This window comes from Cibotium barometz, chromosome 65, assembly GCF_041138505.1.
Source record: "Cibotium barometz isolate CiBa-2024 chromosome 65, ASM4113850v1, whole genome shotgun sequence".
Classification (NCBI taxonomy): Eukaryota; Viridiplantae; Streptophyta; class Polypodiopsida; order Cyatheales; family Cibotiaceae; genus Cibotium; species Cibotium barometz.
The window spans coordinates 13632866-13660095 of NC_141110.1; the positions used below are offsets into that span (position 1 = coordinate 13632866).

Consider the following 27230-nt stretch of genomic DNA (forward strand, 5'->3'; position numbering starts at 1 on the left):
AGATACACCACCATCTTCAGTGGACATCCCTCACTCCGCCAGATCATGGAGTCCGCAGACTAGCGTAGATTTGGCCAGTTCTTGCTAGAGACACAGCGCCACAGAGAGACACTGCTACGGACTCATACCACCACAGGGAGAGGTGGGCGACAGCTCCAGCTCACTGATTTCTTCCAGAGATCTATCCCAGTGCTTATTCTGACACAGGAGGGGGTTACACTTCGGCGCGCTGCGGACCTCCGAGCCAGACAGAGACCCAGAGCAGTAGGCTACCAGACTCCCAGACTACATCAGAGGGAGATCACAGAGATACGGGCTCGACATCAACGCCATATCCAGGAGTGGCTAGCTCACTTACACTCACACCCGGAGATCATGCTCCGAGGTATTTTTGCCTCGCCATCGCCTATGTATCACATATTACACCCCCATTATGGTACTGGTTGGAGCTAGACAGATCTGCATTGCATTCTTGTATACCCTGCGCATATAGGTTGCATACTGAGCCTCTAGCAGTAGTGCTCCATCCATCACACCCCCCACTAGCTCAGTACCCTCTACTAGGTCATTTTGGCCTTCTGAAGACGTTAATATATCATTTCATTTCATTTTTCCTCTCTCAGGCTCTCTCTCTCTCTCTCTCTTTAGACTTTGGCAATGAGGTCTAGAGGAAAGGACAAGCATAAGGCTTTTGCCTTATGTACCACCACCGGTGAGAAACCTACTGGTAACTCGTCATGGAAATGGACGTGTAACTTTTGCAGGAAGGGTTACACAAGTAGCGTCACAAGGCTCCTTGCACATGTGTCCACGCTTGGTGGGGAAGTCCCAATCTATTTACTCAATTTCCCAGAATGTTCCAGGCAGCACAGAAAAACACTCTTGTTCGGCAAGCTCTTCCATCGTCGTGAGGCAAATTGACAAAGCCCAGAGTGACTTCTCGTTCTCCCTCGAGTTTCCCTACTACAGTGCCGAAGTGAATAAAGTGGCGCCGTGCGAGGAGATTCCCCAAGAAATTGCGGATGGTATAGTGAAGAAGTACTCGCTCATCCGCAACCAAGGCAAAGGTGGACTTGGGGAAGCTTCCATGTCTGGTACCTCCGTATCTGTGACTCCTTCGTCCGTTCCATCCGGCTTCGACTCCGCCTCGGGCGGTTCCAATTTCCAATCAAAGAGACCAAGGGAGGAGAGCTCTCCGGTAATGAGGCAAACCGCCATCGGTGCAAACATTAACAACCTCACCTATGTGAAGGCGACGATGAAAGCCGTGAATGAGGAGATTGCACGCACGGTGATCGATTGCAATCTCTCCTTTCATGTGCTCAAGGTTTCACAATGGCACAAAATGGTGAAGGCCATTGCGGAGGTGGGGCCATCCCATGGTGAATGGTATGGTATCACCTACCATGAGATGCGCACCACCGTGCTTGATGACGATTGGCAAGGATCAACGACAAACTCACACCCGTGCGGGAAGGATGGGCGAAGTATGGTTGCTCTACCCTCTCCGATGGATGGAGTGATTGGAAGAAGAGGGGTATCATGAATATTGTAACTTGGTTGAACACAATGCTAATCAATACACTTGAATACACTAAGATTTGATGGACACTTGCTTAAATACAAGAAGTAAATTGCTGAATTGACAAGAGACACACAATGAGCCGGAACGGCCGACCCCTCCCTCAAATAAAGTATATTGATCTTGGGAGAATCAAGTACATAGTGTCATGGGCATTTTTGACCAGATTTCCATACCAATGCATATGAATACAGTATTGCAAACAAGTGGTTGTCGATGTAGACTTGCAATCCACACTACCCTCTCAAGTGCCCATGTTCCCTACCATTTGCTCTCTATTGTTCTACCAACACATGGTAGCAACAATCTGCGAGAGAGCATGTAGGACAAGAGAGCACTACACAAGGTATGTGATCTTGTAATCCGGTTCCTTCCTCCTGCTACTTGCTTCCATATTTAAGTATTAAAGCTTACCGATTGCAAGTAGAGTCGATGACAGTGGAAGTCTTCGCGATGGAAGTCCTTGGAGTGAAGAGATATTCGATTTGTCGCATTTCTTCGCGACAAAAGTCTTCGAGAGGATGAAGGGAACCTTGGGAAAGCTTTCCCTATGGTTCAACTTGAGAAAGGAGGGCTGAAGTTAGGGTTTTCAGCAAAAAGACCAGAAATTACAGCAATAAAGAGAGCTGTTTTGCTGAATTTCAGTCATTGGGAGAGTGTAGGAGAGTGATTAGCATCCGGAAACACTCTTGGGGAAGCTTGAGAAACACCTTAGTAAGCTTGGAAATGGTGTTGGGAAGGAGAAAGTGCAGCCCAACAGTCCTCATGAAGGAGGCGCCCATCTCTAGAGAGAGGAGGAAGAGTGAGGTGGTGAGTTGTCCAGTGTAGGTTGCAGACAGGTGCTTTGTGGAGCAAGCTAGAGTGGACACATGGCTGGTTACTCCCTTTGTACAAAGGGGATCAGGTCTGGGCGGTGGACATTGGGTTATGTCCACCTCGGGACATCAGTGTGTGTGAACACTGGGTTGGTCATAATTTATAAGTGAGTTTTGGTCGCCCAAAACTTAATGAAGTGTGTACACACTCACTTATAAATTAGTGCTAACTCCTAAGGCCAAGTTCATGACCAATACTTACCACCTCTCACATGCCACATAACCATGTCAGCAGACAGTTTCACACGCACGGTTCGCAGGCGGGCGTCCCCATACCTGGAACTACACTTGGTCAAGCAAGCATGAAAACAGCATGCAATTTCAATTGCAAGCAAGCACGTAAAGATGCTATGCAATGCAGCATTGGTATGGACAATCCCCGTTCATGAGACTATACCAAAATAGACGTGCTCTAGGCAAGTACACGAGGTACTAGACCCAATGGAACACCAATCCACCAAGCATTTCCGGGCATGTACATGGAGACACAAGTCCCAACGGAAAGCCAAGTCCACAATATCACATGAGTGGCATCAATCCCCGGCATAAACAACTGCCATGGACACCAGTCCAATGTACATACATGATAAGAAAGCACGGGTGGACCAATTGGGTGGCCAAATGGTGACAAATATCCTTGTTTCATGCGCCCTCGGCACATACTTCTTACGCGCCGTGGATACCGGAAAGGTGGGGCAAAAAACATCGGGGGACTTTATCTATCGTCATATCCGGCAAGCCATCATAGAGGTATGTACTATGTCACACGTCACATGTGCATTGCGATTTAAGTTTTAACTCTCAAGTCTCGATCCTCTAGTATCTATGTAACATGTTCAAGCTTCTAACTTCTAAGAATGTCATTGCATTTGCCATTATGTTACTTGTAGGTCGGGCATGAAAATGTCATTCAAGTCATCACGGACAATGCGTCCAATTGTCGCAAAATGGGGCGCTTGGTAGAGGTGGAGTTGCTATCCATTGTATAGACTCCTTGTGCCTCCCATTGTCTAGACCTACTCATGGAGGATGTGGGGAAGCTAGAGTGGGTGAAGAGGGTGGTCGCACAAGGCCTATCCTTCTTGACAAAGAAGGTAAAGGTACTCGCTATGTTTCGCGAGCAAAGCGACTTGGAGCTTAAGAAGCCCTCTTCCACGCGGTTTGCCTACATGTGGCTTCTCTTGGAGCGGCTATATGACGTGCAACCGAAGCTCCAGATGACCGTAGTCTCCCCGGATCTCGTCGCATGGCTTGGTGACTAGTGCAGACGAGGCCCGAGCCGTTCAACAGCTATGCATGAGAGAGTCCTTTTGGCGCGAGGTGTGTCATTGTCATTGCGGTGACTCCCTTGTATAGGGTTTTGTGCATGGCCGACATGGAGGGGTCCACATTGAGGCTACTCACCCACTTCATGCGAGAGGCTCTAGTGGAGATTCGTGCGACCACTGTGCTTGATGATGACGACCCTGACATTCCTATGGAGGGGATTAGGTAAACCCATGTCCCATGTTTTCAAATCTCGCTTTCACATCTCTTTCTCGTTCCTGGCTTAACCTTAAAGTGAAATTTTTGCATTCTATGAATCCCACTGAGTCTCCACCCACTCTGTGACGCGATTCGATCGTGGCGCTTGTGGAGAGGAGGTGGTGATGGATGCATAGACCTATCCATGGTCTTGCGGCCTTGTTGCATCCCGCCTACAAAGTACCAAGGCTCTTTGCCGATGAGGAGCTACTTTTCGATCGGTATGCCTACTTGCTAAGGATACTTCCCATCCACGAGCAAAGAGACTTCCTCCAAGAGCTTATTCGGTATAATGATCAGAGGGGAGCCGCTTTCACGAACCCACTTTGCTTGAGTAGGAAGTCAATGGTCCGACCACTTTTTTGGTGGGAGTCATTTGGTTATCAAATGGCTCACGGACAAAAAGTGGCTTTGAGAGTCTTGTCACAGGTGACTATTGAATAAGATTTTTAACTTTAAAGTTTATAACTTTATAGTATATACTCTAGAGTCGTAACTACTAACTAGTTCTTACATTCTAATTTCTAACTCTCTTATTTTTCATAGGATTGCTCTTCGGGGGCATGTGAGAGGAACTGGAGTTCCTACTCACTCATACACACAAAGATACGAAACCGTCTCAGCACCATGCAGTTAGAGCGGCTTGTTTATTGCCGTGCTAACATGCGCATGGTGGAGAAGATGCATGACATGGAGATCTCCAAACAGGTAGAGATCTCCAAAGTTCAAAGTTCAACTCATTAATGATGATTTATAAATGCATGACTAAAGTCTAATAATTTATAAATGTTTGAACTTTGCTTTCAGGTGAATGTCGACGAGTTCAAGTTGACAGTGGACACTCTTAAGAGTGTCCACAAGGAGCGAGATCCAGATGAGGAGGCCATATATGCCGATCTCTACCGGGAGCTAGAGGAGATTGACCATTGAGTTTCTCGTACTCGCAGAGGTCGCGAAGCTAGAGGTGGCACACGAGTCACAGATGCACTGCTCGGCGCCCTACTTCGACCCCGGTGGCTACATATGTGAGGCGTGGCTCTGGCTCGACTTCGAGGAGCACTTTAGCACTTGTTGTTGAAGAAGAGGATGCTCCTATTGCAGGCATCAGAGAGCCCGAGTACGATGACGAAGGCAATGTCCTTAGCGAGGGCAGTTTTGGGTTGGCCTCTGATGATGGGAGCACCTCTAGCGAGGGCATTCCTTCCCCTAGTGATTTCTTTGAGGAGGAGGACTAGAGTCTAGACTTGGACATCTTTGTACTTAGTGTTGTGACTAGTGACAACACACTTTTTTGTATTTCCTATTGTAGGCCGTGGGCCACAACTCTTATTTATGGCATGTTCAGTGTTCATTGTTCATGACTCTTTGAGTTTTTGTACTAGTGTTTTAACTTTTTTCTAGTTTATGACAAATTGCAACTTCTCTAGACTTTGCATCTCTAAATGTGTACAAATATCTTCTTTTCAAGTGTTTTTTTAAAGTGGATTCAATCGAACTTATTTTTCAAAATTTGAAAGTCCTATACCGGTACCATCGTTTCGTACTTGACAACTATGAAACCTTGTCAGAATTTCTGCTCAGGAAGGGTTGGTATAAGTCCTCGTGCTTGTTTACGGCAATGTGCTCTTTTCTTGCGGGGAATAAGGTACCGGTTAGTTTGTTGAGCTTCGCGCTTTTGGATTTGGCCGGTAGCTAACTCACAGAAAAGATGTGCATGTGTGATACGGCATTCGTCGTTATACCAACAATTCGGAGGCATGGTACCTGTGTGGGCCTTTGCGGTGGACTGACAGGTGTGTGTGCGTGGATGATTGTTGTGAGCTGTGAGGAGGTGAGGGGTGCACAAGGGTCTACATCCAAGAGACGACGATAGAGCTGATTTGCATAAATAAGATCACAATCATGGGTGAAATGGATTTGGATGTAGTGTGAGATGGGCAGTGCCTATGGTGGGGTAGATGGTGTGCAGATGAGGGTGAAGGCGAGGTAGCTGTGGTTGACACCAAGCGGGCATGGTGGGATGGTAAAGTTAGGTATCAGCGAGGCTGGTTCGGGCTAGTTCAGGCTAGTTCGGTAGCCAAGCTCTAGGAGGCATCTCCCATAAAAAGTGATGCCTCCATGATCTTGTGAGAGCCATTGTATGTAGCCCTGTGCCATCCTGGTCTCTCACTTGCAACCTCATAGGGTCCTCAAAATCATACATCTGTATCTGCTCACTCTTTGTCCTAGCATTGAAGTCCCCAAGTAAGAGGACCTCGCCTAGTCCCAAGAAGCCAGTGATATCCTCGGAGAGAGCTGTGTATGGAGACTCCCTCCGCTCCTGTGGAGCTCGTGAAGAATCCAGGACGAAATAGCATATTGCCACATAGATGCATCGCAAGGCTGTAATCTCCAACCACACCCACATATAGCGGGCCTCCTCATTCCTCTTGACTATGCTAACCATGGGCTATAAGTGTGTTTTGAATAAAACCGCTACTCCTCTTGATCCCCTCACCCCTCTTGCTGTTCGGGTCTTCCCCTGGTAAGCTGACGCCCACTGGTATCCCGAGACATGCGGTAGTCTCTTGGTGTGTCTCTGTGTAGAAAATGATGTCCTATCCTGTGAAAGTCTCCTTGAATTCCCCCATGTCTGACCACAAAGTCCCATTGCAATTCCATTGCTATCCTTAGATGTGTGGTCCCATAGACCCTGTGTCGCTATTTGGGACTTTTGCGTATGATGATGACCTTGCCATCTCTATAAACTGCCCACTTTCCCACCTTATGGGCTTCCAGCACCTACGACATGCTCATTTTTCTATGCTCCACCTGTGTGGGAGTGAGGTCATCACCAATATAAATTTTCACCTTTGAGGGTTGCTCTATGATCCAAGATTGCTTGTGGGCTGGTGGTGTCCTTGAATTTCAGTAGTGGGCGGGCACGTGTGGTGTCGTTACCTGTTCTCCATGCATCCATATATCGTGTGCCTTCTATGCCCATTTTCCGACATAGTATGGTGGTGTCGTCTGCCTTGGTAGACTCCCCTTCTTGCAGCCCAACCATCCGCATATGTAATGTCCGAATCTCCCTTCTTTTATTCTCCTCAATCGTGTCATGAATATTAGTGGGCATGTGTGGTGTCCTTTGTCCACTCCTCAACTTCTTTCTTCACTACTGCATCCCACCCTCGTTCGATCTCTCTTTTGGTCTCCACAATGTCCTCCTGAAGCTTCACCTTGAGGTCTGCAACTTCAGAGAGGATGGAGGGACTGATTTCTTATTCTTTTTCCTTCTTGCAGTCCTATATTTCTCCATTCAACCTGGTAATCTCTTTCTAAATTCCATCTACCTATCTAGCATGTTCTTTCATCTTGGCCATTTCCTCTTGTATTTCTGCTATCTCCCGTTGGTGTTGATCTTCCTGGATAGTCAAAATTTCTTTCAGCAGTGGTCTTAGGCGCCTAGCTCGCTGCATTTGAACCGGTCTACGGTAACCCCGGGGAAACGGAGAGGCTCTTGTGTGTAGTGTCTAGCTCGTCTGAGAGGTGGGGGGTCCTGGGTGGGTTCTTCTCTCACGCGGTGGAAAGAGGCTTCCTGGATGTGGGAGAAAAAGGTCTTGATCCAAGGCTGCAAGGTATCTGTGCTGCCCAGACACTATTGGCGTGATCCAAGCAGCTGGTCTTTGTGTCTACGCAACTCCAGAAGGTAGAGCCCAAGACAACGCTGATCCGGATAGTCAATGACTCTTGGATAATGGCCCAAAACCCTCTCTGAATAGACAGTGGAATCTGCCACGTATCTTATAATACACAGGGCATCTGCAAACATAGTGCTCATCAGCCTCCACCTATACAATAATGTCCATGGCATCTCATCATGGAACGGAAAATAAATTAGAGAGAGAGAGAAGAAGAAGAAGAAGAAGATTGTATTATCGTCCGTTGGGGGCCAAATATGACCCATGGGACCAACAAACTAGTACAAGACAAAAAAAAACTCTCCTTCTGTCACTATGAAGGGTAAAACTAGCAAGCTAGTGTGTGGCATAATGTGACTCAAGCTCCTCTCTATGTTTGAAGAGTCGAGTGATGATTGTCCCCAAAACAGTGGGTGTGGCTGTAAGCAATACTAGAGAAAGAAAGAAAGAAAAGAAAGAAAGTTATATTAACGTCTATGGAAGACCCCAAGGGCCTATGAGACCAAAAGTAATACAATGGTACCATGGATATACTGAGCCATGGAAAACTGAAAGAAAAAGTAAAATGAAAAAATCTGACAGTACATGTGATCAGCAGATGATACTGTGTGGAGTGAGATATGCTGTATAGAGTGAGATATGCTGTGATTAGCTAATGATGATACCCGCCTTGGCCAGAACCGATCTGATGGTGGAGTGAATGTCAAGCCTCTGTCATGGGAGCGTGTCATGTCGGCGGACAACCTCATGAATTTGTCTTTGTGTGGTGGAGGGTCCTGATGCTTTGGGTCGATGCTCTGGGTCGGGGACATCTGGCTCGCAGAATGGATCGAGCTCTCTCGCTAAGAATTTCTCTAGGGCGTGGGTACGGGTGGTGGGCTCTGATGTCATAGTAGAGAGAGAGAAATGAAATGAAATGATATATTAACATATCTAAGAGGCCATAATGGCCTATGAGACCAAAATTGAGAGTACATCTGAAGTTGGTGTCTCATCAAAGAGAACAACTAAATGAGACTAAAAAGTACAATAAATTGATTGTCTTACAGTTATAAGAACAGAATTGTAAGACTCCGAGATGATACCGAGTAGAAAATACTGGAAAATGTATATTAGGTAGATCTATGTATGCTGATCCGTTGAAGTGTTGCCCTCTCCTTAGATCAAGTATCTCCGCCATGGGGCTGTCTAGAATGGAGAGGTCGTAGAAGCGAGGTAGGCACCTCCGATGCTGAGCAATAATGGCTCTGATCTGGCGATGGTGAGGATGCCGTGGTTGGGATCCTGGTGGGTGTGGCCGATGAGCACGACATAAGATGACTGCTCTATCAGTGGTGACTCCCTGGGAGCGTGGTGGATGCCCTGATGGCCCAATGGAGGAGGTATCAGGAGGTGTGTGGGCTGGGTGGTTGGTGCTGGTGCCGAAGAAATCTGTCAGGGTCCTCTGTCTAGGTACATCATGGCTCGGTCACCTGTCTGCCAAGAGGGTCTCTCTGTGTCTCCTGAGCTCAAGTAGGAACAATCCCATGCATCTCTGATCCTCAAACTCCATGACCCTGCGTAACGGCCCAAAACCCTCTCAGAAGAGGCAGTGATATCTCCTTGGAATCTCATAAACATCGGCAAATGTAGTGCTCCTTTGTCTTTGCCTCCTGGTAGCATAGGTGTGATAGGTAGCATATCGCCCGGTCTCAATCCGCAGCTGGTGTGATGAGGTCCGGATTTGTCCAATGGCACAACGTATCCCATGTGATAGGTGTACATCCATGTACGCCGGGCGGGTGATAAAATCATCTGGTGAGAGGTGTAGAAAATGGCTCTTGTAATGAGCCATTTTTGTGCCTAAGGGCTAAAGGGGGCTAGTCCATGTCCTCTTTGTGTCCACTCTGATGATATCCATCCTGATCACGTGGTTTTGCTCTGAGCGGGTGAGATCCAAAAATGGACAATCGAGACTGTATTGAAAGGATGGTAGTGCCTCTATCCGCAAACCATGTAGGTCAAACCATGATCTCATCTGAGTGTACCAGCAATGAGCATCTCCATCCTTTGCCAACTGTATGGATGAGGTCAATGCCAATCGGGAGTACCTCTGTTGAGGGAGCTCCCATAGCTGCTGTAAAAAGGTAATTGCTTGGAATAGGGCCTCGGTTACTACTGGTGCGGCACCCAGCTCAGCCCGAACAATCTCATGTAGTACTGATGATTTGGTTTGAATCATGTGGGCAATCATCATAATCAGTGGTCTCTCCATTTACCTCCATCCCTCATCTGTCCCTCTCTGAGATCTGTGATGTATGCTGGGCCCCCAAATTGGAGCTCCGTATAGGAGGGTCGGTGTGACAAGCGTATCAAACAGCCACAATTTGGTGCGCAGCTCTTGAAACTGTATGTGTGCACACTGCCTCTCAAGTGTCCCCAAGGCTGCATGCCCTCGAGCTAATCTAGCTGCTGCTGCCTCCTTCAGGGAGAAACGCAGTCCTGTGAAAGTAACTCCCAAGTAGACATATGACCTGACGTACTCAACCGGCTCCCCTCGGAAATTGAACTGAGGCTTTGGTCTCGTCACCCATGCCTGTGTGGTGTTAAACACCATAACCTTGGTTTTCCCAAGGTTCACTGTCAGATCTCTATCCGCACAGAAAGCCTGTAATGCATCCAGGTGTCTCTGTAATCCCTCCGGAGAGTCCGAGATTAGAACAATATCATCAGCATATAACAAGATGGGTATCAACACCCCATGCCAGGCATGCCCCTGGGCCTCCCAATCTGTCTACATAATCAGAGACTGCATCAATGTACAGTCCAAAGAGGGTGGGCGATAGCGAGCATCCCTGATTCACCCCTATCATGCTGGTTAGCATATCGAATAGTTTGCCTGGAGCTCGGACTCTACTGACTCATACAAAGCGTATATCCCCCACTGCATATCCTCAGGTACCTCAATGTCATGCAATCTGTGCATAAGCCTTGCACGTGGTACGGTATCGAAGGCTTTGCGGAAGTCCACAAAGCAGCAGTATATCCTTCTCTTCTGTGCCCTGCCCTCTTCAATAAGTGCCCGAAGTGTCAGTATGTGATCCAAGGTAGTAAATCCTCTCCTGAAGCCAGCCTGTACATGTGCTCGATGATCATGCCTCTCTGTCCAGCGGCTCAGCTCCAACTCCAATATAGAGCCATATAGTTTGGCCAAGTAATGACCAATCATGATCGTGCTGTAGTTGCCTGGTACCATGGGGTCCCCACTCTTAAAGAGTGGTACAATGATATGCTTTGTCCAGCTTGCCGGGAAACCCTCACAAATGGCACGATTAAACACATGTACGATGAGCGGAGCCAAAGTGTCGCGGGCATATGAGAAGTGCTCTCCAACTAGCCCATCATGATCCTGTGCCTTTCCATTCTGTAACTTGTCTATCGCATCTAGCACCATCCGCATAGTAAAAAAGGTGTTGCTAGCCGGTCTAGCTCCTAGTGGAGGGGGGGTGGGGGGTTGTCCTGGTGCATCATATAGCTCTCTAGCATAAGTATGCCATGCCTCAGGTATAGTAATCGGAGTACCAGGCTGTCTCTCTTGAAGCATCTTCCATGCCCTCTTGCTGTCCTTCCCCAGGAAGAGTTGGTAGATCTCCTCTTCTAGCTTAGCTAGATAGGCTCATTTCTTCCTCCGCACAAGGCGCCGAAAGATCATCCTGGCCTGTCTATGAGTGTGAGTCCCAATGGCAATCTCACACTGTAGCTGTGCTCGTGTCTCATGACACTCATCATCATACGAACTGTTCTGTGGGGCAGTGCTGCAGGGGTGGGTGGAAAGGATCATAGTGCAGGGAAATGCATATGAGGCGGATGCATGTAGTACACCTGCCAATCCTCTCGTGATCTCATCCAGAGGGTTATGCGGGTCTAAAGCGAACAAGCCATCAGATACTACATCTCGGTAAACCCCAACTATCTCACGTGTAAACTGATATCTCGGGTACCTAGGTAGATGAGTGGCTGACCCATCTTTCGGGGATCCACCTACTAATGTGAAACTCATGTATGCATGATCGGCTGCTATGCCAATGGGCCGACTGGAAATCATGAAACCCCGCACATGAGGTATCATTGAAGGAGATTCAATCAAGTAGTCCACTTTGCTTGCTCCCCCTTTAGAGTTCCAATGTGTGAGAGCATCTGATCCTTGCCATCTCGATAAGCCATTGTATATGACCAACCCATGTGCACTCCCAAGTGTGAGAAAATGCCTGCCATAATCTGTAATCTCCCCCTCATCCTGTGCCGATCTCTGCAACCCTACATCCTCTACTGTGATCTCCTAGTACATAGCCTCTTGAGTATCATACAGCTCTGTCTGCTCTGTGCCTGTACATGCATTAAAGTTTGTCAATAGTAATATGTCTCCCACGCTGGCAAACCTCATGATATCATCATATAGTGGCATATAGGGCGACTCTCCTGATGGTGCAAACCTGGAGTGGGCTGGGGGAAAGTAGCATACCGCCACATATAGCTCGCAGAGCCCCTCTCTGCATATTTGGACCCACATGTACCTCGCATCTGCATCTCTATGCACCACATGTATTTTGTCACGAAGCTCCTCCCTGAAAAGTATTGCCACTCCTCCAGATCCTTTGGTAAATGGAAAATAAAACAGAATGAAAACATAAATATAGCTATCTCACTGGGGTGATACAAAACTATCCATGGAAACTCGTCATGGAAAACTAAGAACATAAAAACATGAGAGAGAGAGAGAGAGAGAGAGAGAGAGAGAGAGAGAGAGAGAAATGAAATGATATGTTAACGTCTTCAAAAGGCCAAAATGACCTATGAGACCAAAAAGGTTACAACAATTGGTGGATCTGATACAATGTCTGTGTAAGGAAAGCTAAAAACAACTAAACAACTAACTGAAACTGAAACAACTATGAGGAAAAGTACGGTACTAGGGGCTCCTAATGGATAACATCTGGGAAGAAAACTCCAGCAACAAAGGTAAGCATCATACACATCACTATCCAAAGATGTCTCTCATCGGTCGATGGCGGATATCCTCAATGTCCTCCATGGTGAGTACTCTGACTGGACGTCTCCCATGCCGTGCTAGTATGGTCCTGATCCTCTGTTGTAGTCTCCGCCGGTGTCGAGATGGGCCTCTCATCTTGGGGCGCCTGGACCGCCCCAGCTCTATAGCCGAGAGAGAGAGAGAGAGATTTTATTAATGTCTTCCAAAAGACCGAACTGGGCCTCTGAGACAAATCAGTGTACCTGTGTGGGGTATCCTTTGTCATCCCAACAAAATGAAAAAGTACTGAACTAAAAAGCTGAATCTGGGTGTGCAATAAGTACAATGAGTGGGGGAGGTGATGGAGCTCTACTACTAGCAGAATGCAAAGCTATATGCATGGAGTATACAATCATGATATGCAACCTAGCTAGCTCCATCTTGTACCATACTGGGGGTATAGAATGGTATACATCAATGAAGGGGGTGTCCACAGCTTTCTTAAGAACATGCCTGGGTCTGCTCTGAAGCGAGCCAGTCGCTCCGCACCCTCTCTGTGAAACTGAGCTCTGATCTTTGTCATCTCTCTGGTATAGGTGTGGTGTTTGAAAGCCAGGTGTCCTTTGCCTCCTGCGGGCTCTGAGTGTCTCTGCTCTCTGGAGAGTAATTCCCTGCTGTGTAGGGACTGGGAGTGGGGTGGATCTCTGAAAAAATGTAGTAATCTGTGTCTGTCGTCCCCCCTCTGGAGCTGTCTGAGCCTGTAATGATGTCTCTCTGTGACGCTGTATGTCTAGAATGAATCTCCCCAGTATGCGCTGGTCTGTTGCCTCAAAGATCTGGCGTAGGGAATGTGGCTCTCTGAATAAAATGGGATCTCTCTCTCTCTGATGGCTGTATATGCTTTGCATCTGCATACATAATGCTCCTCACTCTCCACCTCCTCTCTGCACAATGTCCTCTCGGTCGGGGGATCTGTGTTGCTCTGCTAGTCTCGATCTCCAATCGATGTGATGAGACTCTAAGCTGACCAATAGCTACTTGGGAGCCGTGTGGTAAAAAGCCCTCCATGTATCTAGGCCTCTATAAATCCATCATCAGTGATACTCATGAAGTGATCTCTGTAGTATAGCATCTTCGGTGGAAGAGGCTATGTAGGTGATATCCATGTCTCTCGTGTATAGAGCTGCCATAGGTCTTGTCTCAATACTCTGTTCCTCTCACTATGAGAGAGACGGATATGTGGTGCATCCCTGTCATACTAGAATGGTGGTAGATGATTGATGTCTAGGCCATGCTGTGAGAACCAATGTGTGACCTGTGCATACCATGATCCTCTGTCTCCTGCCTCAGCCAACTGTCTAGATGCCTCAAAAGCTCTGAATGACAATCTGTCCTGTGGCATCTCTCTGAATCTGTCTAGCAGGCATATAGTCTAGAATATGGCCTCTACCATCATAGGAGGCGCAACAAACTTTGCTCGGATGTGCTTGGCTTCGAGTTTTCCCTCCATGTCCTTTGTGATCTCCTTGGAGATCTCTTCTTTGACGGCCGTGAGAGTGTTCTCATTGATCTCCCCTTCTTCCTTCTCGGTGTTCTTGACGGCTACCAGTTCCACTTTCAATGCACTCACCTCCTCCTTGAGTGCTGTGTTCTCTTGTTCAAGTTCCGTGACCCGTGCTTCGAGGGCCATGATGTGCCGGTGTAGTTTGTTCTCCACCTCATTGAGGTTGGAATCGGATGTCTTCTTATTCTCCTTGATTAGTGCCTTCATTGCCGTCTCGAGGGCCTCGAGTTTCTCTTGGAGACTCGGGGCCATTCCTCGAGATTGAGGAGAGAGAGAGAGTTATGTTGCTGCCTTGGGGGCCTGAGCAAGGTGGGGATGTGAAGGCGGGGTGCGGGTGCATGGCCTACCGGACACGCAGGCGGGTCAACATAGCGCCAGCAGTAGTGAGCGCCAGTGGCGAACAGAGAGGGTAGCTACGCACAGAGGCGCGAAGCGAACAGGGAACAGCGAAAAGTGGGCGACGACCAGTAGTGAGCAGCGAAACAGGGGCGGCCTGTCTCATCCCCTGTCGGTGAGGTGACTCCCACTGATAACCCTCAACCCGTGGTAAGCCCCTCTCCGGGCTCTCATGTGTCTCTGTCATCAAGATGATATCCCGGTCCTCCATCACCTCCTCAAGTCTCCCTGGATGTGTCCATAGGACTCCATTACAGTTCCAGATTGCTATGTGTATCTCTTTGTCTTCATGTTGTTTCCTCCGTGTCTCATAGGCCAGATGGCGCTATTCGACTCTCTTCCCATCAATGTAGATGTGACCATCCCTATAATGTGCCTTCTTTCCTTCTTTGCGTGCCGCCTTGATCTTGGGCATGCATAATCTTTTGTGCTCCAGTTGCATCCATGTGAGGTCATCATCGAAGTAGATGGGGTCCCCTGGCAAGCTCCCCAAGATAGCCCGTCTTCTCATAAAGCTCATCCTACTCTCCTCGTCCGGGAACTGTAGCACTAAGGCCTTGCCTTTGGTGGAGTCCTTTGGGGTTGTCCTCCATACTCTAGTGAATGGGAGCGGCTCATCCTCTTTTAGTCCTAGCTTGGTACATAGGTTCCGCCTGTCAATCTCGGGCGTGGAGGTAGTGCTCTCTGGTATCCCTGTGACTCGGATGTTGAGGCGCCGGATCCGTCACATCTTCTCTTCATTAAGAGTAGACTGCATCATGTGTAGACTGCATCATGTGTACATCTTCTTGTACCTCCTTCTTGATGTTCTTCTTCATCACTTGTACATCTTCTTGCACCTCCTTTTTGATGTTCTTCTTCATCACTTCTACCCATCCTTCGCGGGCCGCCTCCATTTTCCCCTCGATTATGTGGGTGAGGGTTTTGGTGATCTCTTCTTTGATTGCCTCTTTGTCCACCTCAAGAGTCTCTCCTTCCTCCTGTGGACGATCGCGTAGTAAGGATGCCACTTCGCCCTTCAAAAGGTATATTAAGCGTCTACTAAAGACCCAATGGGCCTATGAGACCAAAGTGGTACAATAATGTCCATGGCATATCTCATCATGGAATGGAAAATAAAACAGAATGAAAACATAAATATAGCTATCTCATTGGGGTGATACAAAACTGTCCATGGAAACTCATACTAAGAACATAGTGTTACGACCCTGTGTTTTTCCCTCTGGACAACAAGCAGGTCGGCACGGGCACGGGACGCACAGTGTGGACAGGCATCAATTGAATGTGAAAAGGAAACTCATAAGTGTGGCCAGCCCAAGTGTGAAAGGGGACAAAAGATATTTTAAATTTATAAGGTTTAGTAACCTTTGAAGGCTTAAAAAAAAAAAGAAAATCTTATTATTTTTTAGGCATGCGTTTTTGCTAAAGTTGCTTTTGGCATTTTTGAGAAAAGCAATTTGAATCGCATGCTTATAAAAGCAAAGGTGGCAGAGATTCGTGGTGTGGTGGTGAGGCGAATCATTTTGGATTCGAGAGCAGGGGGAAGGTCGCCGGATGGTCTTCACGAGCACATCCCCTGGAGTATTGCCACTACTGATAGGCGCAGCTGCACATGGATGGGTGCTGTAGCCGCTGCCGCCTCTAGGAGCCGCCGCCGCCGCTGCCGCTACTGCTACTGCTACTGCTACTGCTGTTGTGCTGATGCTGCTGTTGGCCACTCGGTGCTGCTGCTGCCGCCACCACTAGGAGCTGCTGCCACCGCCAGAATCTGTTGCTGCCGCCAGGAGTATTGCTTACCGCGAGGCGCTGCTACGCTAGGTGCTGCTGCTGCCGCCGCCGCCAGGTGCTGTTGTCGGGCTGCTGCTGGGTGCTGACAAGGTGCTGATGCACATGGCCTACAGCAGGGCATTGCTACACATGGGCAGCCAGGCGGGTGATTAGGTAGTTGAGCATGGGCTGCTACCAAGTAAAAAGCGACCAGGCGACTACATCTATGGGCTATAGCCAGGTAGGCATCAAGCAGGAATTTCTCTGCAGACAGTTGGGCAGCCAGACGAGTGTTAGATGGGAGGCCCTCTACGCCAGGTGGCTGCAGGTGTGGAAGCAGTCAGCATGGGTCTCTCGACACCGGCGGAGACTACAACAGAGGATCAGGACCATACTAGCACGGCATGGGAGACGTCCAGTGAGAGTACTCACCATGGAGGACATTGAGGATATCCGCCATCGACCGATGAGAGACTTCTTTGGATAGTGATGTGTATGATGCTTACCTTTGTTGCTGGAGTTTTCCTCCCAGATGTTATCCATTAGGAGCTCCTAGTACCGTACTTTTCCTCATAGTTATTTCAGTTTCAGTTAGTTGTTTTTAGCTTTTCTTACACAGACATTGTATCAGATCCACCAATTGTTGTAACCTTTTTGGTCTCATAGGTCATTTTGGCCTTTTGAAGACGTTAATATATCATTTCATTTCATTTCATTTCTCTCTTGAAGAAGGTGAGCTGCTGAAGGAGGCACCGAGGGGCTAATAGCCAAGGGGCTTCGCAAGCAAGCTTTGTTTACGAGATTTGGATACAGAGGATCAAGTTAAGATGCACAGGATGATGTTCTTGGAAGAGATGTGTGTTGCTCTTCGTCTTGGACTTATGTGTATTCAGGGATGGCTTGACACGTCCTCTATCTTTCTCTCTATGGGTTTTTGGCACCGTGATTGGATGGTGTATTTGTGGATTTATCTCTCATGGAAACAGGACATTGGTCTTTCGTGAAGAAACAGGACTTTGGTATCGAGGATACAGGTCTCTGGTTTATTAGATGAGACAGGTCTTTGGTTTCATGAGGAAAGCATGTCTCTGGATTCATGTGAACAGGTTCTAGTTTTTCTTGAGGTTACACGCAAGCTGTGACTATAGGAAGGACATATGGTTTGGTACATCCCTACTGCTGTCTGGGAAAGGGTTTGTGAGATCCATAGTTGAGATGGAGAAGACCTTTTCAAGCAGGGAGGTGTCGTACAGGTGTGCCTTCTCTATAGAATGCTTTGCTGTACTAAGCGAGAGTTCTTATTTGGAAAGTCCTGGGTGAAAAGCTATAAAGGGATCCTAATGGTAAAGGATTCGACAAATTGTACTTTGTACTCTTATTTAATCAAGTAAAGAAATACCGCAAGGGGCACCACTACGTTTTGGGGCCAATCGGTGTCCTTGTACTATTTGTAGGAGCACTCTAGCTCCCCTGTTTGTTTTACTTTTCCAGGTTCCCATGGGTGATGAAGTGTTTTGTGTGTGAGTGTTTGTTCCACCGCCCGTCAGATTTCTGAAGGCTGGTTTCACATAGAAACATGAGAGCAGCATCAGCTCCGAGTAGATGGTATACCACTCTCCAAAATATCAAGCATGGGGCTAATGTGTGTGTGTGTGAGAGAGAGAGAGAGAGAGAGAGAGAGAGAGAGAGAGAGAGAGAAATTGGTTCTGACACTTTTTCTCGTGTATGGTCAGGCTTGGATCTTGAAAATGATAGGATTTTGGAGATTGCTTGCATCATCACAGATGGAAAGCTGCAAAAATTACTGGAGGTTATCTTTATTAATTTTAAAATGATTTTTCAAAAGGTACTTAAATGTTTGCAACAATGTACATTGTAGATGCTGCATTGGGGCACTACCTTAGTGAGGAGCTTGCAATTGTCTACATGGAGCTATTTAATTGGATGATGGATAGTCATTCATTTTGGACCCGCAACCTACCCTCCTACTAGGTAGGAACTTAGAAGGGCACACATTGAGGCTTTTAGGTTGTATCTACTACACTTAATATCTGTTTTGTCAATATAATGACTAATTAGTTGTTGTGGAATCATGATTAACAACTGCCTAGGCCCTCCTACTAGGCCAACCATCTAGCTGCTGAACTGACAGTTCATAATAAGCTTGTCCAGTACACTACCACAGCCCTCCCCCTTGTTTTTCTGTGCCATGCACTTGTGCTGAGCTTCCATGCTCATCCACGAGCCCACTGTACTGAATTGCCAGCTGGCTGTTTCGACCATTGATTAGCCCTCCTGGTCACATGCATTAGCCCTCAAATGTATGTGTCATGGCTTAGCTGCCCGTTCAGGCAGTCGGCTGGTCAGACACTAGGGTCGGCTGGTCGGGTAGCCCTATAGGAGGTCAGGCAGCAGGTTGTGAACCTGGTCAAGCAGGTCGACCCTAAAGGAGGGCACATTGTCCCTTATAAAAGGGCATGCCCCACCCCCCCCCCCCCCCCCCCCCTCGTTCTGAAGAAGTAGACATTACCAGCGTCCTTGACCTATGAGGAGAAAGCAACCAAGATCCTCCAGATCCAAGCAGACTGAGTCACTATACACTTCAGTGATCGTTTTTTATTCAATCAGTGTACATGGTTTGTTGCATGTGGGGAAGCCTTGCTGTTCTGATCCACAGCCCTAAGCCTTATTAAGAACTAGATGCTGTTTAAACATGATTAAGACAGGAGAGACAGAGATTGGTGTCAGGGTGACATGATTAAGACAGGAGAGAGAAGAGAGAGAGGAATGTATGTACATGACTGAGCCCTAGGTCAGCCCTAAAGAGGGTGACCCTTGGCCTTTCACATGACTTCTACTGATGGCTAGACTGATGAATGAATGAATTGACTTGATGGAATGACTTGCTTCTTGATGAAAATGACTTGTGCTATATATATGTGAGGAAGGGAGCTGGTTGGCCAGTCCAGAAGGCTGTCGGCCTGCTGCCGGGACAAGATACCTTGGAAAAATTCCTTAAAAACTGCGCTTAACTACCATGCTGTCCACACAATGTACCTTTCCTTTTGGCGCTTGGCTACTGGCTGCAGAGGACCCTCTGTTGGCTGCCGACAGGGTCCCATCCCCTTTCATGGCTGATGATGATGCTGCTGCTGCTAATGTTGATGATGCTGTTCTAGTACATCATTAAGCTCTCAGATCAATTCCAAAGGCCTAGCAGCATGCATGATCAGTTCTGGCACATGACCCACCGCCGTGTTGGTAAGGGAAGAGCAGGAATAGGGACAACAGTGGAACATATGCACAGATCTTCAACAAGACTTGAGAGTGGAGATCAAAAGTGGAAGGTGTTCAGACAAAAATATGAGTCAAAGTCGAAGTCAATTAAAGTAGTAGGTCAAAGTCAAAGTCAGTAGCAGTCCAAGGAGGAAGGATGACCGAGTGTGCACCCCGTCATCAAGTTTTGCAGGAGAGGATGTCACGTGCACGCCCGTGCCATGGTTAATCTCCAGCATGAACAATCTTAATCCTTGATTAGTATAGCAAATAAACAGCATTTGGAACATCATTACCATCAACGGTTATGTCATGTGCAAGACATGTGCATGCTAATTCCCAGGACTAATCCTTGATGTAGTAGCTAGGTGTGGGCAGGGAAGACACTAGAGGAACCCAAGGGGCTGTCGGCCAGCATTTATGGAGACTGATCTGAGTCAGCTACAACAAATGAAGAGGACTTGTCGAGGGACCTAGCCAACAACAGGTTGGCCAGTCCATATTGGTTTTCCAAGGCTATAAATAGCATTGTGCTGAGTTCTTGTCATTCATTCAGCCTCCCATGGGCTGAGTCATAGATTAGAACTAGATTAGGTGTCTCCACCTTTTGATGGGGCAGCCAAAGGCTAGCCATGATTTGTACATCCTTTTTGTACTATAGAATATATTGAAACTCAGCTCTCTCTCTCTCTCTCTCTCTCTTCTCTCCATCTCTCTTGCTTGCGTTTTGCATTAGGTTGTTCTAGGATGGTGTTTAGGGCTGAAAGAAGACTCCAAGAACTTCCCCATGCGATAGGTTATGCGTACATACCCTTAGAGAATGCTTCCTCTAGCTTGGCTGCTTGTTGCAGAGACCACTCCATCTGCCACTTTGTTGCATTCTTCTGCTGGAACTGTGTACCTTCCTTGGGACTATGCTTCGTAGGATGAGTCTAATACCAATGTTGCATGTGTGGAAGCCTTGCTGTACTGATCCACAGCCCTAAGCATGATTAAGAACTAGATGTTGATTAAAGATAGAGGAGAGAGAAGAGAGAGAGAGAGATTGTTGTTAGGGTCTAGAGATAGAGGTACATGGACAGCCATCTGATCTCCGTCAAGATCTGCGTTAGACCCCCCACAAACCAATGGATGCAAACGAATGGCGCGTCCTTCTATTAAGATGGGTTGAAATGCCTGTATACCCAATCCTATATGTACATTTTTGACCCCTAGGTCAGCCCCAAAGGGGACCCTGGGGCTTTCACATGACTTCTACTGATGGCTAGACTGATGAATGAATGAATTTTCTTGATGGAATGACTTGTTTCTTGCTGAAAATGACTTGTGCTATATATATGTGAGAAAGGGAGCTGGTCGGCCAATCCATAAGGCTGTCAGCCTGTTTGCTGGACAAGATACCTTGGAAAAATCCCTTAAAAAGTGCGCTTAACTGCCATGCTGTCCACACACTGTGCCTTCCCTTTTGGCGCTTGGCTACCCGCTGCATAGGACCCTCTGCTGGCTGCCGACAAGGTCCCATCCCCTTTCATGGCTGATGATGATGATGATTGTGCTGTGACTGATGATGCTGCTGCTGCTATGCTGGTGACATTGATGCTACTGATGCTACTACTGATGATGCTATAGTGCTGATGGTAATGATGTCCTAAATAGTGTCTATCTGCTATACTAATCAGGGATTAAGACTGTTCATGCTGGAGATTAGCCATGGCACGGGTGTGCACCTGACATCGTTACACATCTAACAATACACTCAAATACACCGCAAGATGGGGGCCCTTAGGTGGGCTAGTTGGGACCAAATGGGTGTACTTGACATGTTTTTCTTTCTTTCTGCATAGGCTAGACTGATGTGAGGGTATGCTTCTCTCACTTTCATGGAGAGACAGTGCTTCCAGACCTATTTCTAGGAGCCCAGGACCTAGATGTGGCTATTTGACACCTTGGTCACTGTGGCATTGATGTATGGAGCACCCTTTTGGGCACCTAATCTCACAGTGGCCAAATGGCCGAAGATAGAGAGGCCTCAGGTCATGATGCTCTCTCATATGATACGCAAGAAACCATCGGTCCCACATGATATTATCCTTGAAGAGTTTGTTGCAGCACCCATGGTAGTAGAGGCACTCTTCCAGACAATCACATACATTCACAGGATCAGTGCCATGGCCCCCTAGAGAAGAGGAGGCTCCCAAGCTTGTACATATGAAATACTCCTTGGTAGTAAAATATTCCCAAAGGAGGGGGGGGGGGTCGTCCCATTTGGGCCCCAATTTGGAAATATTCTACACCATATCTACTCCTTGGTAGTAAAATATTCCAAAAGGAGGGGGGGGGGTCGTCCCATTTGGGCCCCAATTTGGAAATATTCTACATCAAGATATGGTGTTTTGGGCATGCCGTGATGTTTTTGTAACATTGGTTATTGTATTTTGGATAATTGGGCCTTTCTCTAGGCAGGGAGAATAGGAGGCTCCCAACAAATATATGAAATACTCCTTGGTAGTAAAATATTCCTAAAGGAGTTTGTGGGGGGGGGAGGGGGGGGGGATTCATCCCATTTGGGCCCCAATTTGGAAATATTCTACATCAAGATAAGGTGTTTTGGGCATGCCGTGATGTTTTTGTAACATTGGTTATTGTATTTCGGATAATTTGGCCTTTCTCCAGTCAGGGAGAAGAGGAGGCTCCCAAGCTTGTACATATGAAATACTCCTTGGTAGCAAAATATTCCAAAAGGAAGTGGGGGTTGGGGGGGGGGGTTAAGGGGAGGGGGGTTCTGTTCCATTCGGGGCCCAATTTGAAAATATTCTACATCAAGATATGGTGTTTTTGGCATGCTGTCACCATTTGGCCACGCGAATGGTTCACTCTTGCTTTCACACTATGTACATATTGGATTAGTGTCCATGGCTTATGGAATATACCTATGCAGGTGATTGACACGTGTCATGCTGTATAGTTGGATATGATATTCCACTGGGACTCGATGTTATCATGCCCGGAATATCTGGAGGACTTGGCTTTCCGCTGGGACTTGTGCCTTTGTGTACATGCCCGGAAACGCCTGGAGGATTGGCTTTCCACTGGGTCTGGTATTGCGTATACTTGCCTGGAAACGCCTGGTCTTATATGGTTTCATGAACGGAAATTGCTCATGCCAATGCTGCATTGCATAGCATCTTTATGTGCTTGCCTGCAAACGAAATTGCATGCTGTTTTCATGCCTGCATGACCTATGTGTAGTTCCGGGTAAGGGGACGCCCGCCCGTGAACCGTGCGTGTGAAACTGTCTGCTGACATGGTTGTGTGGCATGTGAACAGGTGGTATGTATTTCCCGATCTAGGCTCAAATAGCCCTTAGGACTTGGCCAATATTTATAAGTGAGTGCGTTCCCATTTCATTAAAGTTTGGGCGCCCAAAAGTCACTTATAAATTATGACCTCTTCCAAGTTCACACTCACTGAAGTCCCGAGGCGGACAAGACTCAATGTCCAGGACCTGATCCTCCCCTTTTACTCATAAATGGGCATCTCCCCATGTCCCTTCACCTGATCGGACCCCAATTCACTTACTTATTAAGAGAAATTCGTGTTTTCTCTTCATGAGGATTTTTGGAGGCTGAAAACTCTGTTTTTCCACCATTTCTCTCCATTTCCAAGCTCTCCATAGCCATACCCAACTTGCTAGGGTGTTTTCCAAGCTTCCAAGAGTGTTTCCAAGTGCTGATCACTCTCCTACTCACTCCCAATGACTAAAATTCAGCAAAACAGCTCTCATTTTTGCTGTAATTTCTGGTCTTTTTGCTGAAAACCCTAATTTCAGCCTTCCTTTCTCAAGTTGAACCATAGGGGAAGCTTTCCCAAGGTTCCCTTCATCCTCTTGAAGACTTTTGTCGCGAAGGATTGCGGCAAATCGAAGATATCAACACTTCTAAAGCTTCCAACGCGAAGGCTTCCGCTTGCAACTTCTTCTATGAAGACTGGTAAGGTAATTGGACAATGTATTATCATTACTTACTCAGTAGAAGGACAGGACTCCTTGTTTAGCCGCCCTGTGTAGTATTTCTCTTGTCCTATGTGCTCTTGAAGATGTTGCTACCTTGCTTGGTAGAACATAGAGCCAATGGTAGAGAATATGGGCACTGAAGTCGGGCCGGGCATCAAGGCAGCTCCTTGGTGATCTACATCGACACACCATTGTTTTCTAAATGCTGAATTTCATATGCATTGGCATGGAGGATTTGGCAATGGATGCCCGTGAAGCTATGTATTGGATTTCTCCAATAGTAATACAATTTACTCAAAGTAGGGGTCGGCCGTTCCGGTTCATTGTGTGTCTCTTGTCAAATTCAGCAATTTTACTTCTTGTATTTGAGCAAGTGTCCTTCAAATATTAATGGACTGATTCTGGCCTAGCCTTTTTATAAGTCCCAAATATGCTGGTCGGTCTGCCCTTCGTGGTGCTGGCTGACTGCTCCCTATGCTGGCCAACAAGGTCCTAGGCTTGTTCTAAGGCTGCCCTAAATACCTTAATCCTATTGTTGATCTGCTGCCTAATCAGGATTTAGCCTGGAAATCAGCCATTTCCATGTGTGCACATGACAGAGAAAGCGCTCAAGATCTTCCAGAGCCCAAGGCAGCTTGTGTAAAGAATCAGCTGGGGTGAGCAGAGTAATGCCTGCAGTTTAGCATGGAACTAAGCCTATGGTTAGTTCAAAGAGTTCAGTATACACTTCAGGGATCATCTTTGATCCACAATCACTGTACCTCATTACACATCCAACAATACAAGCAAATACACTGTAAGGTAGGGGATCTTAAGTGGGTTAGTTGGGACCCAATTGGGTGCACACGTGTCATCCTTTCCTCGAGCTAAGTACCAAATTAAGTAGGCCTTAACCAGTATGGTACTGCAACCCATGCAACATCTCTGCATTCATTGTCATACCACTCAGTTAGAGGAGTGTGGCCTGCAAGCGATATCCCTCTGATGTTAGTTTTACGAGGAAAAGATTGCAAGCCCACTTGCTGAATAGATCGTGTTAGATATTGGACTCTATCCTCTAATGAAGGTAAATGATGGATAGCATGTTGAGCATCATAGAAATGATGGACACCCGTTCTAATTGGTAGTCAAAGTAGATCTGTGTCACGTGTATGAGAGGAAGCTTGATGTAGAGGGGTCTGTTTTGGGACTACACATAAAAGGCTGAAACTAGCATAATCTCCTCCCAATGGAGGGGGGTGTGTGATGAGCTCTAGAATATTGTGGTAAAATTTGGGGATCCTATGACAAAGTCAACTGTAGTGGAGCCTTCACCATGAGAAAAGCAAGTAATCAATTCACATTCCTGTTCAAAATCCAACAAGTGGAGGTCACATGCAGTAATGTTTCCCTTACCATAAAAAAATCTGGATGTCTGTGTATCCTCAGGCTCAATCTCTGGGAGTCTAACAGGATTTTCTTCAAAGCTAATCAACTTCACTTGCTGGTCTGCAGTTCTGTCATTGAAATTCCTACTAGAAGTACTTGTCCCTCTTTTAAAAATTATAGCCCTCATATAGTGTGAGGACTGGTGATGCACCCTCTTTCACTTTGTGGCTCAGATATGATGATCCACTTGGTGGGAAATAGCATATGTATTGTGCTTGCAAATACTGGCTCAGATTTTCCTCTATTTGTTTCGCTCGCATGTGTTGGTTGTCTCCCCTCTGGACTCTTGTATCCCAGTGTAAAAGATGACATCTCTTCTTCTGTAGGTCTCACTAAAGTTACTTGGATATGGTTACATCATGCCATTACAATTCCAAACAGCCACGTGCAAGTGTTTCTTGAACCTTGACCATTGCAGTTTTTCCTTTCCTCTAGATGAAGCTGGGTGAGATCCTTATTGGCATAGATAGGGTTCGTTTTAGATTTTGTGTATGCATGAGGACTGCAAGGTGGCCTCTCCATTTCTTAATTTAATAAATTGGTCAATTATGTTTAGGGAGAGGAGAAAGGGAGGGAGGTAAGAGTGTGAGAGGTATTTTTGTTGTTTCATAATTTGCAAGTCCAGAAAGTGTTTTGTTAACACAGTAGGGGTTTGGGGTGTCAGTAATGACTGTTTTTCTTTTGGTTTTGGAGTATACATTGAAACAATCATGCTTTGAAGTGTTAGGGACCAGAGTTGATAGTCAATCAATCAGAAGAACCACTCTCAACTCTAGAAAGTGTTTTGTTAACACAGTAGGGGTTTGGCGGTGTCAGTAATGACTGTTTTTCTTTTGGTTTTGGAGTACACATTGAAACAATCATGCTTGTTGCTTGACTTTGAAGTGCTCTTGTTAGGGACCAGACTTGATAATCAATCAATCAGAAGAACTACTCGCAAGCATGGGTGAATGGTGTCAAACTCACCACACTGCCAATGGTGAGTGAGTTTTTGGATGATAGGCTGTCTGTGCTGGATGCTTTAGGCGTTTTACTCAATATATGTCATAGGAACAGTTCTGCAATAGAGGAATTACATTGTCATTATTTCTCATGGTCTTTTTCTTGCTAACTCGTGTTTGATAAGGGAGCTGCATGTTTCATGTTTCATACTTAGGGCTTGTTGAAGGGGTCCGTAAAAGCAAAGTGACAGAGAAGGACGCGGAACAAGAGGTTTGATACTTCTTTGGCACTTCTCCTTGTCAATGAAGCCATGCATATATATATGTGTGTGTGTGTGTGTGTGTGGCGCATAGGCGATGGTCGCACAGGCGCACACAACTTACGACCTGTGTGCTTGTTGCGACCCGTGACCTGTGCGATTGATGTGCGACCTACTGTGCGCTTGTATCTTCTGTCCTGTGACCACCTCTGATCTGCGTCATCTTCTACCTTTCGGTTGTCTTTTCTGGACATCCCTTTCTGAGTGTGTGTGTGTGTGTGTGTGTGTGTGAGGGCCTGTGTACAGTGAACTCTGCAATCATGGCGGCTCTTTACGAAAGAAAAAGGAATCAAGAAACCAAGAAAATACATTTCAAAGTCAACAATTCAGGGGTGCTCCATAGCAATGAAGATGCTCAGTTTGTTTATGATGTGCTGCATGATGAGTTTGAACATATTCAGAGAACCTGGGATAAGCCTGTACCTACTCTCAAATACAAACTCAAGCTGTCTCGTGTGGTCTTGCCGATCAGAAAATATTCACAACAAAATGCAATCATAGTGTTCTTTCTGGGTAGAATGCCCACAACAAGCAATGTTGCACAATGGCTTCAGTCTTTACTAGGTGGCAATTACGTGGAGGGAGTGTATTACGCAGACAAAGGATTTTATGAAGTGTTGCTCACCGAAAATCAGTATAAGCTGCAGATGCTGGAAAAATTGCCATTGTACTTTGGAAATCAAATGGTGCATATACATGCGAGAAGATTTGCCCGGGCTTGTTTCTTCTCTTGGTACAGTCATATGCCCACCTCGTCCTTCGGGTAATAGGAACATGTTTTGTTTACTTTGGGACACGACTCAACCCACGCCCTCGTCCATTGCAGTGGAAGTAGACGAGGTTCATATTTGTGAAGC

The 27230-nt window shown here is 46.7% G+C and overlaps 2 protein-coding genes across 6 annotated transcripts in view; both read left to right on the forward strand.

Moving 5' to 3' along the window:
- LOC147602946 (Polynucleotidyl transferase, ribonuclease H-like superfamily protein) overlaps positions 1–27230 on the forward strand; it is a 105271-nt gene that overhangs the window by 36585 nt on the left and 41456 nt on the right. For 4 of the 5 annotated variants that reach the window (XM_086797115.1, XM_086797112.1, XM_086797113.1 and 1 more), the window contains exons 2-4: positions 18130–18206; positions 26010–26091; positions 26269–26324. In XM_086797115.1, coding sequence (XP_086653241.1) covers positions 18130–18206; positions 26010–26091; positions 26269–26324 — 215 coding nt within the window. The remainder of the gene's footprint in view (positions 1–18129; positions 18207–26009; positions 26092–26268; positions 26325–27230) is intronic. The other variant, XM_086797116.1, reaches the window with a different exon arrangement.
- Positions 4265–5391, forward strand: LOC147602947 (uncharacterized). The gene is made up of 3 exons (XM_086797337.1): positions 4265–4410; positions 4528–4689; positions 4789–5391. Exons 1-3 carry the CDS (start codon positions 4327–4329, stop codon positions 4909–4911), a joined length of 369 nt encoding a protein of 122 aa, XP_086653463.1. The 5' UTR covers positions 4265–4326; the 3' UTR covers positions 4912–5391.